The 16,768-nt window shown below is 41.6% G+C and overlaps 1 protein-coding gene and 1 long non-coding RNA gene across 3 annotated transcripts in view; one reads left to right on the top strand and one right to left on the bottom strand.

Annotated features, from left to right (window-relative positions):
- LOC120231533 overlaps nt 1-3,013 on the top strand; it is a 32,669-nt gene extending 29,656 nt beyond the window's left edge. Inside the window, exons 2-4 of the long non-coding RNA XR_005528350.1 lie at nt 1,972-2,080; nt 2,187-2,304; nt 2,900-3,013. This is a non-coding gene — a long non-coding RNA (uncharacterized LOC120231533). The remainder of the gene's footprint in view (nt 1-1,971; nt 2,081-2,186; nt 2,305-2,899) is intronic.
- The window catches only part of TMEM87B (transmembrane protein 87B), a 44,750-nt gene that overhangs the window by 18,930 nt on the left and 9,052 nt on the right, over nt 1-16,768 (bottom strand). Inside the window, exons 3-11 of one of the 2 annotated variants that reach the window (XM_039231693.1) lie at nt 16,588-16,679; nt 14,210-14,347; nt 12,985-13,038; nt 10,983-11,073; nt 9,547-9,608; nt 9,127-9,310; nt 5,916-6,015; nt 1,943-2,036; nt 309-380 (exon numbers count right to left, since the gene is read on the bottom strand). In XM_039231693.1, the coding sequence (XP_039087624.1) occupies nt 309-380; nt 1,943-2,036; nt 5,916-6,015; nt 9,127-9,310; nt 9,547-9,608; nt 10,983-11,073; nt 12,985-13,038; nt 14,210-14,347; nt 16,588-16,679 (887 nt within the window). The remainder of the gene's footprint in view (nt 1-308; nt 381-1,942; nt 2,037-5,915; nt 6,016-9,126; nt 9,311-9,546; nt 9,609-10,982; nt 11,074-12,984; nt 13,039-14,209; nt 14,348-16,587; nt 16,680-16,768) is intronic. The other variant, XM_039231694.1, reaches the window with a different exon arrangement.

Genomic DNA, 16,768 nt, shown 5'->3' with positions numbered 1-16,768 from the left:
ATTATTATCACTTTATTGTTCCCAGTTATGTATTTGTCTTACCTACCAGAGTAATACAGGGACAATACCTTTTTCTTCTCTGTCTCCGCAATATGGGGCACATATTGAGCACTTAAATTTGTTGAATAGAAAAAGAAGGATATTCTTTGTTTGGGTAATTGTTACTTTTTCACCTTCAACTAAATTCCTGTATTGAGGTTAAAGGTAGTAATGCATAACTATAGTTCCTTCTATTATAATGGAAAAGTATTAAAAGTAATCTGATTTTAATGATACAACAAACTACTTTAGGACATAGTAAAGGATATGAACCATACAAAAATGGAGTCAATAACTGCCAAAATAATGTCACCAAAAATGACAGCTAAATGGTTAGAACCCTGAAAGATAAAAATAAGGGGAAAAAATCTGAATGTAAAAGTTTCATTTTATTATAGAAATTATTATATGATAAAGAAAAAGAATTTAGATCATCTCATCATTTTACAAAAGCCACAGAAAACTTTTATTCCTAATAATAGTGTGCCTAAGCACACAGAAATTTTTGTTTGGGCAGCAATGGGTGCTGGGTTGCCATCCGCCTATTCAACGATAATGCAAAACTGTATCATGGAATGGCAAATAAAACATATCATGTCTCCAGCTCCACTCAGATCAACCATTTCAATCTCTCCCCTCTCCACACCAAACCTACAGCCTGGGCTACTAATGAAACGGATTCCTGATCTTTCCTACTATCTGCGAAGGGATACACACAAGGAACTCTGAAAGGCTAAAAATAAACCATAGATTAGATACTTTCTTTTCTCACAAACTGACAGAAAAGCATATTTAAAAGTTATAACTAAGGGAGGGGAAGTTATAACTAAGATGTTATCTACATAAAACTTTAAAGAAAAACAATGTTTATACTATATCTATCTACATGTGGGATATTTATCTTTTCTTTCTAGCAAAGACTAGCTCCTGTAAATTATGTATATAAATGCACAGTGTTTCACTGTTATGTGAAAGTAAAAATAAATGTGCCTTTCAAAGAGTCAAAGATGAAAAGAGCAAGTGTATCTAATACAGAATGCAGATGTATTAAAGATAATAGAAAGAATAATGAGGCTGTTAACATTACTGGACAAATGTCCTGCTGTCTGGGTCAGATCAAAATATGTGAAGTAAATTTCGACGGCAACGTTAAGATCATTCGCTCCATGCCCAGTGATCCAAAAGACATTCTGGGTAAAAATTACTAGGTTCTTTGAATCAAGTAAAGTATAATAAGCTGCTTGGTCACTCAGTCGTCAACCATATTATTAAGAAAAACCGAGAGCTAGAAATCTAGGGGTCTTCCCAGATATAAATGTTCTGCCTCTTCTTAGAGAGAAAGGCACTGCCGCCCACACTGCCTGAGTCATTTCCCCCTGGACACCACCTTCTCACGGTTCTTCCAAGAGTGGAGTCTGGTGAATCCCCAAACACTGAATCCACAAGAGTCAGAGAACAGCTGAAACCAAATGAGACTTAAGCGTGATGAGATGTAGTATCTGCATGTGTGAAGGGTACAGTTAATTCTGTTCACTTCCACATGTTTAAACCAAGGGTGAAGGAAGAAATGAATGTGTGCAGACTGCACGATGACAAAGACAAATGTTCTTTATAAAGAATGTTTTTGAGATGGAACATTCTGGCGATGTCATTCCTGGGATGACATCAATTGGTGCCTTCATAAGCGAACATATTTTCCTTCATAATCCATCTTATTTTAAAAAGTTCTTTTACTACTTTCAGGAAGCTATTTAAGAAATGAAATATTCCATGGGGGGGAGCTCAAATTGGGCTTTTTTCATAAATTTCCTATCTTTAAAAATTCATCTCAGGAAATATAAAGTTAAATTATATTTCACAGCAACAATAAAAAGGGACAGAAGTGGAATTATATAGTTTTTACCCCAATAACTCTCATCACGCCTTCAATAGCCGCGAAGATAAAGTAAAGAATCCCCAGTCCAACCACCCGGTGCATGACTGTTCCTAAACGAGGCCTGGAATGAAGAAGAGGAAAAAGAGAAAAAGAGAAAAGGCATGGGTAAGTAACATGCATTTGTATACAATCACTGGCCCAATTTTCCAATATGAGAGAAGTCATTATCTAATCAAATCAGCCTGTCCTGACCCTGCCTTTGCTTCCTCAGTTTTAAGAAACAGTGTGTTTCCTGGGAACAAGGTGGAAACAGGCTCAGGACAACTGGGTCTCCACTAGGAACTGAAGCTGGATGGATGCCCAGGCAGCAACACGTTGAGGCCATGCAGGTACTCACTCCGCAGAGCGGAAGAGTAGACTGGTGAAGCCTAGGAGAGCCAGTGCCTACTTGTGTCACTGACAGAAACAGTAACTTAATTCTTTCATTAACATTAACTAAAAACTGTTCTGAGATACATTTTATTAAAGATAAGCCACTAGTTTTCTGACTTGGGCTCAGGAAAAAGAACAGAAGTATGAAGAGATCAAAGTTTACCCCCTTTCTTTGCTCAGTGGCCCAAACAAGAGTGCTAACACTTTTCAGTTTCCATTCTTTACATGGAAAAGAACTAAAATAGCTTTTTTTATTCCCTAAAGATATAGATAATTTGGGAAAATGCAAAGACAGTGATTTTTGCAATGAGTAATTCGGAAACAGAATTGAAACTTCATGAAATTTGCAAATCATATAGCACAAATATTTTAGCTCAAAAACCCTCTAGCCAGTCTAATTAGAAGAAAAAACAAACCTGATTTTGGAAAAACACTTTATGTTGTCACTTTAAGATAAAATCTAACTAAAAATTAAACTAATAGCCATAGCTTATATTTAAGACTCTGTATCTAATTTAGTTCATCAAAATTGTTTATTTCGACTCCTTACAGCCAGGATTCTGTGTTCTGACTACTGTACAGAGGGCAAAAACAAAGAAACAAACAACCTCTCCACCCCCCCCAACTCCCGCAAAAACCCCAAAAAGTATCTGAGAAGGAATTTCAATAAATACCCACGGAAAAAAGTTGTCCTGGCTAAAACCTTGCTAACTACACCAATCTTAAGCTCACAGGGATATGTCTGTATATTCAGTGTGTGTTTGCTGAGTGCCTACTATGTGCCAGGGACTGTACTGGGGCCTTAGGAAGTAGCAGGACACCTGCAGCAAAGCTCCTCCTCCATGGAAGTCACATTCAAGTGGGGGGAAGAGACAACAAATCCTAACGTTTGCATCAACTGGAGCTATAAACGGGATGAGGGTCAGAGCGATGGAGAGTGTGCACCACATCGGGAGTCCTGACAGTGCTAGGCTCTCTGCGAGAGGACAGTGAGCAGAGAAAAGGGAGTGAGGAAGCAAACCACGCCCGGAGTTTGGGGCAAGACGCTTACAGGCAGAAGCCTTTACTGCTCTGTGAGGAAGTGTGTGCTGTGTTTAAGAAACAGCAACAGGAGGAAAGCCTGCAGGATGGAGCAGAGTGTTCAAAAGGGAGTGGCAGGTGAGGTCAGCCATCTGGAAAACCGCAAAGGGAATCTGGCTTTTACTGAGCGAGATGGGCAGGTATGTAAGGGGATCAGAGTTACGTTTATAAAGGATCATCTTGGGGCACCTGGGCGGCTCAGGCGGTTAAGTGTTCAACTCTTGATTTTGGCTCAGGTCATGATCTCATAGTTCATGAGTTCAAGCTCCACATCGGGCTCTGAGCTGACAGCCCAGAGCCTGTTTGGGATTCTTTCTTTCTGGCCCTCCCCAGCTCGCTCTTTATCTCTCTCCAAATAAACAAATATAAACTTTAAAAGGATCATCTTGGCCTCTATTTTGTCTGTTTTGACTGACAGGAGACCAGGGCAGATGCTGGGAAACCAGTTAGGGAGGGCACTGAAGTTATCTACGGTGAGAAGATGGTGGTGGGGCCCAGGGTGATTGGTGTGCAAGGGAGGGGGAGGTTCACTCTGGATGTGTCCTGACATTAGAGCCAAAAAACTAGATGAGTGCGCCCCAGGGCTTTGAGTCGTGTGAGCGGAGGCCTGGGGCACTTCAATGCTGGAGCTCAGGAAGACAAAGACTGCGCAGCAAGGGGGTGAGGGGGCTAGGAATGAGCAGCCAGGGCCCCTGCACAAAAGCTGAGCAAGGCCATGTGGTTTTGGCAACTGAGAGGTCAAGGTGATTGACAAGAGCAGTCTCAATGGAGGAACAGAGGCAAAACTTCACTAGGGTGTGTTCAGGAGAAAAGGAGGGAAGCTGGAGTGGCAAGTACAGAGCACCCATCTGAGAAAGGCTGCTGCTCAGGGGTGAGGGGGAATGCAGGAGAAGCAGAGGGGAGTGTCAGCTGGGATCGAGGGAGGTCTGCTCCTGATGATGACAGAAATAACAGCATGCTGATGGCACTGACCCACCAGAGGAAAACTGAGGAGCCCGGAGCAAACAGAAGCGGCCACCAGAGCAGCTTCACTGGCAGACGAGAGGTAACAGGACCCGGAGCCCAAGAGCAGGGGAAGGACTAAACCACGTGCCTTTCTTTCAAGAGGAGGAGAACGCTGTGTGTGTTCGGATATGGGGGGAATGGTACAGGTCTGGGGGCAGGAAGGCATTAGAATTCCTTTCTGGTGGCTTCTATTTTCTCAGTGAGAAAAGAACCAGGATCAACTACAACAGATGTGAGCAGGGAATCCAAGGCTGGAGGGGAGAGAATGGGTATAAGGTCTTCTGCAGAGTGGGAAAGGGGCCAGAGATGGGCAAGGGGATCCAGAAGAACTACCAGGGACACTAAGGGCGCACTTAAAGGTCTGGGTCATGAAGTGACACGGGCCTGCAATCTGGTCGGGTGTTCGCAGGCAGATTCTGCCGCTGCAGTAGACGCCCGAAGCACATGGAAAGCTGGATTTGTGAAGGGAGGCGGGCTAAGAGAAAGGCGGAGGGCTTCAGGTGCCCATGGGTAGCCGTTCAGCACCCTGAAGGATCCATGGAAGATGGCAGGATCAAAAGGCCAGAGGCCATACCAGCGTCAGAGAATGAAGCTGATATATTAGGAAAAGTAAACAGGAAACAGAGAAGGTGACAGTGGAAAAGTGGATTGCTTAAATTTGCAATTATAAAGAGAATACAGTTAAACATAACAATAAAGTCTAGAAAATGGCAGAGGGAATCAGTAACTGAGGTGAGGGGACAGATAAGACCAATGGAGGTGAGCAGGTTACTTATAGGATCACCCACAAAGAAATGGAAATCACAGGGAATTCTGACACACAACGTGTTGAGAAAGTTGGGGAACAAGTACTCCATGAATTAAGGGATGAGGGGAGAAATCTGAAACTTAAAAGGTGACTGTAGTAAGAAGATATAGCAGGTGATCCCGGCTGCAAGTTTGAGCTTCTGGGAATTAGAGAGGTTTTTTTAAAAAGGCAGTAAGAATAAAGAGGACAAGCTGTTCCACGTTCATTCGCAGTGACTCATAGGTATGGGAGAGAAAAGATCAGCCTGAGGGGATCTGGAAGAAGCAGGGTCCTCAATGGACAGCCAGGTTTCGGTCTGAAATCCTGCTGACCTGGTGCTTAATCCTCTCTTACAATATTTGATTGAATAAAATCGTAAAAGCAGAACTATGGGTCTAGGAAATAGAAAATGGTTTAAATTTTAGGAATCATTTAAAATTTTCCATTATTCTTAAAGTTGATTACTTCTTCATCTAACTATAAAAAGTCACTGGACTTCAAATTCAAGATCTTTGTTTGAGGACAGGGTCAAGTGGCCAGTACACGGAGGTACTGTGAAAACACGTTCTCGCTGGTATTTCCCTACAGGGTTCATATTACAGTACTAAGAAGTGTCCAGTTTCACAGAGCTCATAATGTGGTGGAAGGAGTCACAAGGCCGGAAGCTCAGTATCTTTCCAATATGCCAATACTTACTTCACAATGCCGTAGCCCAAGCTCACAATGATCACAAGAAGGCGAGCCAATGTCCTCTTAACCGCAGATAACAGCTCTGCAAATATCAATAAACCTTGGGCTGAGGGGAAGAAAGAAAACCATTCATTCTGTGTACATCTAGAGAGAGGCCTGCCACCAAGATTCTAAAGATGTACTGTGTATTAACTACATTCTGACCCCAGACGCATTAGCCTTATTTGCTTTAAAGGTCATCTAATCCAAATGTTTGAAAACCTCAGTGGAGGGCAATTCATTACCTCCTGAAGAATTCACTCCATATTTGCTCTGCTCTTTTAGGCACAGCTTTCCTATATCAGGCTAAAATCTCCCCTCACTTCACTCTGTTCTTGTTCTTCCCCTTGAGGCTATAAAGAACTTTCTGTCCTGTAAATACATGAAAACTATAAGGTCCTCTGCAGTTTTCTTTTCTCTAGGATGCCTTCATCATTTATGTATTATGCTCCTACTGTGTGGCTACAGGTTTGGACTAAAGCAAGTTGAAAGTACAAGGGCGGAAAAGGTGAGTTCCTTCTCTGCCCTACAGAGATGAGAAGGCTGCAAGGCACTCAGAAGACGTTTGGCAGACGACCAGCTACTAGGTCTGCAGCTCAGGACAGACATCTGGCCAGGAGGTTGAGCGTTAGGAAGAAAAACAATGGATGAACTCTCTAAGAGTGGATGCAGAATGTGAAGAGGTTTAGGATGACCGATGTTTAAGGGTGGCGTGCTTTCAAATTCCTTCAGGAGCCGCTCAGTCTGGATTATTTCCCTCTTGGAGTAAAGTGAATACAACCTTCCTGGCAGGTGGACCTTCTCAGTGTCTTGACTGCTAGACCTCCTGCTGTAACCCAAGGCGGAGGGAGCTGGTGGGAGGCATAACTGTCTATAACTATCTATGTTGAGCTTCATCAGCTTCAACCTTTAAATCCTTTAGAAACGTTTCCCATTTGTATTTTTGCAATTTGTACCTCAACCCCAAGTTCAAGGTCATACCTATTAAGTTTTCCCTTTCCATTTGGGACATCAAATCTCTCTGCACCCCTTCAAGTACCTTCATGTGAGAAGGGCCCACCTAAAATTATTCTCTACACCTCCTGTATTAACTCTGCCAGCCTGACACCATCCACAGAATTATAGTGAATGTTCTCTACATATGCACAGGTCTGCAATAAATGTTAGGTGAGTAACAAGGATAAACCAGCCACAAGGTCTAAAACCTGTGAGACAGGTGTCTCACCTCCTTCTAAGCCAGTGGTTCTCAATCCTAGATGCCCACTAGAATCACATGGGAAGCCTCTCAACAGAACCAATTCTTAGGCCCTACTCCAACCAGAATCTCTGGCACTGGTATTGCTTTAAACTTCTTCAAGTGACGCTTAGGTGCAGCAGGGATGAGAACCGTGGCTGCTGTGCTGTCCAACTCAGTAATCAAAGGTCACACATGGCTACTGAGCATTTGAAATGCAGCTAATGCAACGGAGAAAGTGAACTGCTAATTTTACTTAAACAGCCAGATGTGGCTTATGGCCGCCACACTGGACAACCCAGCTCCATAGTGACAAGACTCATCGGTGCTCATGTGCACAGGCTCCTTAGATACAGCTGCACAGCCGGATTCCGGCGCACATTTCTCCATCTTGTCCACAAGAAGTCACAGTTGTCAAATACCTTTAAGAAGTCCAGATAGTGACACTAAGTTTAGAAGCATGAAAGAAGTCAATCTGACATGACCTGTTCTTAAGGTGCCCATGTTGGGCCCTAACAATCACTGTCTCCTGTCCCTGCAGGATCAGTGCTAAGCAAGACAGCCTGGGTTACAGAATTCCCACTTGGGAAAATCAGAAATAGCATCAGCCATGCCGTCTAGCACCGGTCCCTTTCGCAGGACTCCTCACAAACACTCACAGCAGCCTGGGGTTTCTCTCCTAAGCCCTGATCGTATCATCTCAGACAGAGGGCTTGAAGTCCCTGAGGATGGCACGTGGTCTCTCATCTCTCCTTGTCTCTCAGGCTCCTGCTGCTCTTCACTGACATTCAGGCCACCCTCACCACTCCCTAGACAAGACGGGACCACCACTCAGAGCAAAGGAGTCGAACTGCCTTACTTCACATTCAAGAATGCTTTACTCCCCAGCCAGGAGCAGCAGCCTCACTCCTCCTTCATTATTTGGTTTAGAGCGTGTGCGCACACACACACACATGTGCACACAATGCACACACGCACACAAACACACACAAATACCACTAAAACCTCTTACACTACCTCTAATGTGCCCTCCTGGATGTCTGTACTTTCTTCTTTTGTACCTATCCTTTCATTTTGGGAATTGCAACCATTCCCCAACACAGAAAAAGCAGTATAGTGAACTCCCATGTACCCAATACTCAGCTTCAATAATTATCAACAGTCTGGCAAATCTGCTTCATCTACATTCCAACTCACTCATAAATATAAAAATAAATAGCAGACACAATCACACCCAATGAAGATCCATACAAAGATCATGTTAACTGATCACTCAGAACTGATCACTCCAGAGTGCTTCATCCCTTTGGAGCTACCTACCTTTACAAAGGTTGGGTGATGGAATTGTACCTTTACCTCTCTGGTCTTTCTGCCTTCCACCTTCTAGCAACCTGGGGCACACATCTGAGGATGCCCACCTTCCTGCCCTCCCGGATTCTCACGCTTCCCTGTGTGAACTGTGAGGGGCCTCCAGTGGTCACCTGGAGTTCTCTGTGAGTGAAGAGGCAGAGAGGATGCAAGGAGGCTGCAGGCACCGTGCATCCTGTAACTACTGATTTTACTCCCTGGGGTCAAATTTTCCTTCTTTTCTTTTGTGGAGGAGAAATGAGAAGAAAGAGTATGGGGCAAAGACAGAGAAATATGTTAAAAGGTTTGGTAGCACCTAAAGTGCCCCCGTCTGGAACTTTTGTTGATTTAGTCCAATCACTGAAATGGGAATCTTCTTTTCCCCAGGAGGAAAGTGAGGCAAAGAAGGGAAACAGAAAATGAGGACGACACAGACGCCAGCCTAGATCAGAGTCCTACTCTCACGTTCTCATCCCTCCTCATCTACAATCCAGCTGCTCCCAAACCACTGTGCAAAGGACGACTCCCGCAGCTCTACTCACAAATGCAAGGGGCTTCTTGGATCATACTGTACGTACAGAGAGAGTCACAGCTTACTTGATAGCCCAGTGCTGCTGATGTTTTGATATTCAGTATAAAAAACTGCTTTTTCAAGCATTCCCAGGAAAATAACAGCTGCAATCCAGAACTGAATTCGTAATATATCTTTCCAATAACAGGCAGACCACATGAGCCACAGTACGCCATATAAAATATAAACGACACACATCACCATGTAAAACTGTAGGAAGAAGAGCAATTTTAGTCAGTTAAGGCTTGTGATCACTTGAAAAATGGACATTTCTTCATTCAAGTATCCAGTCTTTTATTTTCCTGTCCCTCTAGCCAGAAACAGAAGGTATGCCACAGCATTACTACTAAGGGATACCACCACTGAGCTCTTTAAGTTGTTAAATTTTCCAATTAGGATATAAAATTCATTTTTAAAAAAGGAAACAAATTCTGAGAAATACTCACAATCATCAGAGGCCAATCTGATGCAGAAATATATCCATGAGGCCCAATCATAGAAAGAGAAACTGGTGAAGATGGGGATAAAGACATCAAAGAATTAAATTACCAATTAGTCTTTTCTTATATTTCGAAATGTAAGCTTGTTTCCCAGAAGGCTCCAAGAACACACACCAAGCTAACAAATGCTGAATTTTTACCTCAGACACACAATATGTTGGCTATTTACTAGTCATTAACATGTAATCTTATCAAGACACTTTACTTGCATACAAGCTGCTGTAAAACCTGGGCCAAATCTGATCTTATGCACACAGCAAAGCAGTGCCGGCCTTAGAGTGGCCCCATGCTGAGTCACTGACCTCACTGAGGACTTTGTCTTCCTTAGTGTAACTTGGGATAAATTACTGAATTCAAGCATCTCGTTTGGGTTGCTGTCCAAGGTAACAATAAACAGAGCACCAAATACAGTATAAGACTTACGGGGCTCAGTAATAGCTTGTTACTAACTAGCAGGGCCTTAAAACTGCCTGCTGGTATCAGGGGAAAAGACACAATACCTGGGAAGGTGGGGGTGTGGGGGGACACACAAATCTAGGTAACAGCTCTCTTATCTGGCCCATTATGTCACCTCTGGGAGGAAGCCCTACTTCCCACTCTTCCAGAGCAGCCACCTCCCCCAGCTTCCCCTGCAGTATGCCAGTTCTGTGCCTTCTCTGAAGCAGTGCCTGTGTCCCCTCAGTACTTTCTGCCTCCCGGCTGGACTGGGCAACTCTCAAAGGCAAAGCCTGGCTTCACCCCTGTGTCCCTAGTGGATGAAACGGAGCAGGATCCTCACATGCTGTTTGGCTACTACTGGTCCAACAGACGCTCACTCTGCAAAACGACAGCCGAAGCAATTCAATGCTCTGTGAAAGCATTCACTCCCTGGAAAACTGCTTATTGTAAGCCCACTCTTGCACTGGCGGGGGCGGGGTGGGGGGTGGCACGAAGCTCACTGACCACAGAAGTAATCGCCAGACAGGTTACTTCTACTCCTAAACTACAGACAGAGGCTTTAAAATAAAAATTTTAAACCCCTGGTGATGGCCATTTTCCTGATATAGAATACAATCTACTTCAACTACAATTAAAATGTTGCCTACCCATTTCTATATGAGAAAAATTTTTTTAATCTGAAAGGATGAAAGTGTTATATCCCACCAGAGTTTGAAATTTTAAAAATTTATCTTAATTTTAAATTTCCAATTCATTAAAAAATATCATAGTAAGATAAACAAAAAGTTTTAAGTATCCCAGATAAACAGGTCATTTATTTTTGTGATTAACGGAGATTTGGTTTTCAATGATGTATTTTAACAGAAAATGTAAATTGAGGTCAATGACAAAAACACAGAATACAGTAAAAACAGACAGCAAACATGCATGCAGTTTAAATATACCATTCAAATTCCATCTTGCATCTGTTTTGTCCGTTTTCACAGAAACAACAAATATATGAAACCCATCTCTCTGTGTTCTGGCTATTACATCCTGAAACAGAAAAAAAAAAAGATACATATCCTTTGTTATTTAAAAAAACCGTTATAGAAAACATAGTTCAGGGGCACGTGGGTGGCTTAGTCGGTTAAGGCGTCCGACTTTCGCTTAGGTCATGATCACGCGGTTTGTGGGTTCGAGCCCCGCGTCGGGCTCTGTGCTGACTGCCAGCTCAGAGCCTGGAGCCTGTTTCAGAGTCTGTGTCTCCTTCTCTCTCTGACCCTCCCCTGCTCACGCTGTCTCTCTCTCTCTCCTAGAAATGAATAAAAATATTAAAAAAAAAAAAAAGAAAATATAGTTCAACAATCGTTCACCACATTTTAACACAACTTATAGTAACTGAATTGGGTTACTTTTCACTGTTTTAAAATTTTTAAAGTTTATTTATTTATTTTGAGAGAGAGAGAAAGAGAGGATGAACAGGAGAAGGGCAGAGAGAAAATCCCAAGCAGGCTCCTTGCTGTCAGTACAGAGCCTGACATGGGGCTCAAACTCACAAACCATGATATCATGACCTGAGCCAAAAACCAAGAGTTGGTCTCTTAACTGACTGAGCTGCCCAGGCACCCCACTTTCCAGTTTTAGAGCAATGAAAAGAAATGCTAGGTAGTGGAGGGGCACTGGACACTGGAAGGATTTTCCCCATTGTTTTCCCCCCATGGTCCTCTCAGAATCAAAGCAATGAAAGAGGAAAAAAAGCTTTTCTACTCTTCAATTTTTCTACTTTTAATATTTCTTTTTTTTTTAATGTTAACTTATTTTTGAGAGAGAGAGAGAGAGACAGTGTGAGCAGCAGGAGGGGCTGAGAGAGGGAGACACAGAAACTGAAGCAGGCTCCAAGTTCTGAGCTGTCAGCACGGAGCCTGACTGGGGCTCAAACTCATGAACCGTGAGATCATGAACTGAGCCAAAGTCAGATGCTTAACCAACTGAGCCACGCAGGTGCCCCCTTTTAATATTTCTAAAGAATCTCCCCCAAGTGTTCCCATTTTATGCCTTACTTAATATTACCATTCAAATATCTTTTTCTAATACTACTCTTCCCATGTTTTATCATAATATTAAGTATTCAGTTTTTAAATGTGCATGGTTTTGAACTAAACTGGGGGAATTAGAAGTCAGATAACATTGTTAGAAAGACTGTACAGATTTAGGACATAAGTTCAATTACTTAAACCCTTAAGATCTATGGTACTGGCGGTCCTGCTGGGAAAGGACTCTGCCCACTGTAATGCCTGTGAATGCTGCAATGCCCCCACATAACTGCATCAAACTTTTCACATCCATCCATCCAGAATATTTCCTATCGTTCCATTTCCTATGCCTCCACCTGCGACACAGCCTGTGCAAAGCAAAGAGTTTGTTCCAGCCACTGCAGAGTGAATGCCTTTCTTCTATGACACTACTCTTTAAGATGGTTGAAAAACATAGGAAACACGAAGGGTCACAAGATGAAAACAAACATTAAACTCTCCTAAACCTGCCTTCATTCCCTATACACAGCTGCTTCCAACCCTCTCCACCTCTTGGTCTTCTGACTTTTAGAATTCCCCCAAACACCAAATTTTTTCCTCTCCCCGGTGCTACACTCATGGTCTCTATCTATTTATTTCCATCCTCAGTGATGGTCCAGACCAGCCCATTGTTATGCTAGGCATTTGAAAAAAGGCTGCTAAGCAGTTAACCTTAAATTACAACGTAAAAAGGAAATTTTAAACAAAGACAGAAACAAACATGTACAAAATTCATATAGACACACACAAAAATATACTGTTTGAAATAATGTTTCTTTTTTCCCCCCCCACTTCTAATAACTCTACTGTCTATCATTCTCCAAGTATCTATTCTTTTCAGGCTTCCTAGAACCTGTATACATTTGATTTAAAGACAAATAAAATGACTTACCGTTGATCCTTCCTGGTTTGAAACATTTCTGATATTTGTAACTAGTTCCTTATTCTGGAAAAACAAATAGAATGATTCCATTTTATATTGCTGCACTTCTATGGGGGAAAGCTGTCTTAACAATTAAGAAAAAAACGTGTTAGGAAAAAAGTAAAGATTTGAAAGCTAAACACCAGAGAACACATCTCCTTGTAGCACAAACATGAATAACAAAATCCTGCTTTTGAAAAAATTAAAAAAAATTTTTTAATCTTTATTTATTTTTGAGAGACAGAGAGACAGATGCAAGTAGGGGAGGAACAGAGGGAGAGGGAGACAGAGAATCTGAAGCACGCTCCAGGCTCCAAGCTCTGAGCACAGAGCCTGACGTGGGCTTGATCTCACGAACCTCAAGTTCACGTCCTGAGCAAAGATGGACGTTCAACTGACTGAGCACCCCATTGAAAAACTATTTTTTAAATCAGGATAGTGGTTACCTTTGGTGGGGAAGGTGTTAGGACTTAAAATGGGAGCATAGGGGCTAAAATATTCTGTATTTGATCTGGGCCTATACTCGTGTGTTCAGGTTCTGTAAATTCATCAAGCCATCCACTTCTGATATGCACACTTTACCTTTATCGCACCTCAATACACATTTTAAGAACCCTTTACTATTTTTACCAAAGATATATTTGTATTTCAGAATTTACAGGACAAAAAAATAAGATAAAATGACCCACAGCCCATGGATAAGTGCTGTTAACATTTTAGTATCTAATATTCCAAACAGGGAGGGAAGTAAGTACATAAGAGAAGGGAGAGTGGTCAAGTAGCTTTAAGTGCTGATAAGTCAAGAAGGCTGACAGACCTTGGGTAAGACTAAGAGACCACTGGATCTCACAACATGGAGATCACTGGAAATGTTGACGAGCTGTTCTGATAGTGATGGGGGCAAAGGTAGGACTGGAGTGGAAACAAGAGAGAGTGACAGATGAACGGACAGCAGATCAGGATGGGAAGACGAAAGGGTTCCTCTTCAAGACTATTGTTGCAAAGGGGCTCAAAGAAACGGAACAATGGTGCCAATGTCTTACTTATTACCTACTACCACACATTCAAAAGAACTTAACCTAAAAATAACTAAGCACCTTTCTTCATCAAAATGTTGAGAGAATAGAATTTAAGTTACTACTTATATTCAGTGGGAGTACACAGTAAACTCTACTTTGACAACACAGATACTCACATTCAATGAGGGAAACACCTGTAAGTCACTGTTGCAATTTATGTTTTCATATTTTGTTGTCCAACATTCAGCATTCTTGAAATAATGACCACAAAAGTCTTCATCGACGCTAGGTTCATGTTTTTGTGATAGTTCCTCCTATTCAAGGCAAAATTCTGGGTTATAATTTATTTCCATGCTTCTTACTGAAGAAGATAAGTAAAACTTAACATCTAAATGAAATCAAAGATTTATTCAGTTTGGAGCACTTGAAAACATACAGAACAAAATGCCGAAAAGAAAATATTAAAAAAATTTGTTTTAATGTTTGTTTATTTTTGAGAGAGGGAGAGTGAGTGTGAGCGAGGGAGGGCAGAGGGAGAGGGAGACACAGTATCTGAAGCAGGCTCCAGGCTCTGAGCTGTCAGCACCGAGTCCCACACAAGGCTCGAACTCCCAAACTGTAAGATCATGACCTGTGCCAAAGTCATATGCTTAACCGACTAAGCCAACCAGGCACTCCAAGAAAAATGTTTTAAATATAATTTTAAGTATGATGAAGTTATCATGACATGTTAGCCATTCCCATACACTCAGATACAGTAATACATAATGCAAGCATAATCTTACAGGAAGAAAGGCGATTAAGGTATTTACATAGGAGATGGCTCATGGAGAAATAAGAAATATTTTGTCCTGAGGCTAATCCCATGTATAAAAAGACTTTCATCTTATCCCATGTATAAAAAGATTTTACAAAGAAAAGCAGCATTTAACAATGAGGAAAGATAAACCAAAGACAGATGTAAAACAAGGCTCCTAATGGCAGCTTCCCGTCATCAATAAAAGGTTAAGCTGGCTTCGACTGGCCAGTGAGAAACAATTTGAGCCAAATAAATAAAAAATAGTAACAGATTATAACCCATCATAAGAAAGTAAAAATCAATGAATCCATGCTGATAACTGCTCAGGTGACTGACTGACAGGTAAGACAAGAGGAAATGAACAGGCTCATCCTCACGGCAGCATGTTAACTAAGCAGAAGAAAATATGAAATTACAAAATCACCGCTGAGCAATTATCAGAGCAATAGCTGATTCATCAGGCAAGACTCAAAGGATGTTCAGATAAGAACTGATGAAAAATCAGGACATTCATACACAAGTACAGAAGTATCTCTTCACAACTATTGTTAACAGCAAAGAGAAAAGTAGTAATTCTACAGTGGACAAACCTGGCAGAAACATCCTTAACCAGAAGACCAAAGTTAACATTACCAAAAATGGGACAAACCAGAATTCTCCGGTACTCCTGCCAAAAACATAACCTGAATCTAATCATGAGGAAACACCAGAAGTGCTGGAGCTGAGGAACATTTTAGAAAAGTAAGTGGCTTGTATACATCGAATACATCAGTGTCATATTGTGAAAGACAAAAAACAAAAACAAAACAAAACGCTGGAAAAAGGCATTGAGACCACAGACTGGATCTTGTACCAGGAAAAAAAAGATACAACAACAAACTGCTAAAAAGGGTGTTTTGGGAACACTGGCAAAACATTAAAAAGATCTGTTTATTAGATAATAGTTTTGTATCAGTGTTAAATTCCCTAAATTTTATCACTGCACTGTGTAATCTAAGTAAACGCTCTTGTTCTTAGGAAGCACACTGAAGTATTTAGTGTGAAGGGGTAAACTACCTGGGGAAAAAGTCACAAAGGCAATATTTGAGGACAATGGCACCCCAAATGGAAACACATGCATCATTCAAGCTAGGAGCACACAGACAACAGATAAGCCATGAAGGAAATGACTGTGAGCCACCATCAGGAGACCTGTCAAAGGAAAACACACTGCTGAGGGACGCAGGAGGCCAGTGGACCATGCAGGGGCAGGAGAAATGCAGCTGGGCCTCTTTCCTCTTCTCACACCCTCCCCTCCTTTCCTTGGTTGTGGGGGGAGGGGTCTCCTTTCCTCTCCTCACCTCTGAGATAGATCTACTTCTACTCACTAAAGCTACCTGGCTTTACTAAAGTTCTAGGTGTCTTATCACTAACTTTTTGAATGAAGTGAAACTTTGACATTTCTTTCTTAAACTACGTTGATTTTTATTTGTATGTGACCCACAACACCTTTATCGACAGTTCCTACATGCCTGATTTAAATACTGAGTAACATTTTTCATAAGACAAAAAGAAAACGAAAGGATTTGTTTCCTTCTCAGAAAGCAGTATACTTTGATAAAATTAAAGCATTTCAAGTCCCAAAATAAATCTGTGGCACCTTTAAAACGACAATCTATTATTTCTGGCCTCCTCACCTGATGAGCTAATAAATCTTTACACTCATAATTTTTCCCTCATAGCTTTATATACATTAAATATTTGCATTTTACTTACCTCCAGCTTAGAATATTCATTTTGACAGGTATAATACTTCAAATGCCACTCGATGGTAAGCTTCACAGGCCCAGAACAACTGAATGACTTAACTGTTTAGAAAAAGGAAAGTCTTGTTGTACAATAATCCTATATATACTCCTATATAAGCTTTAAGTTTTCAAGAATGTAATTTAAAATA

Source organism: Hyaena hyaena, unplaced genomic scaffold (genome assembly GCF_003009895.1).
Source record: "Hyaena hyaena isolate Hyena2069 unplaced genomic scaffold, ASM300989v1 scaffold_57, whole genome shotgun sequence".
In the NCBI taxonomy this organism is placed as follows: Eukaryota; Metazoa; Chordata; class Mammalia; order Carnivora; family Hyaenidae; genus Hyaena; species Hyaena hyaena.
Note: the sequence above shows the minus strand (reverse complement) of the source record. Positions and strands in the feature narration are given on the sequence as shown.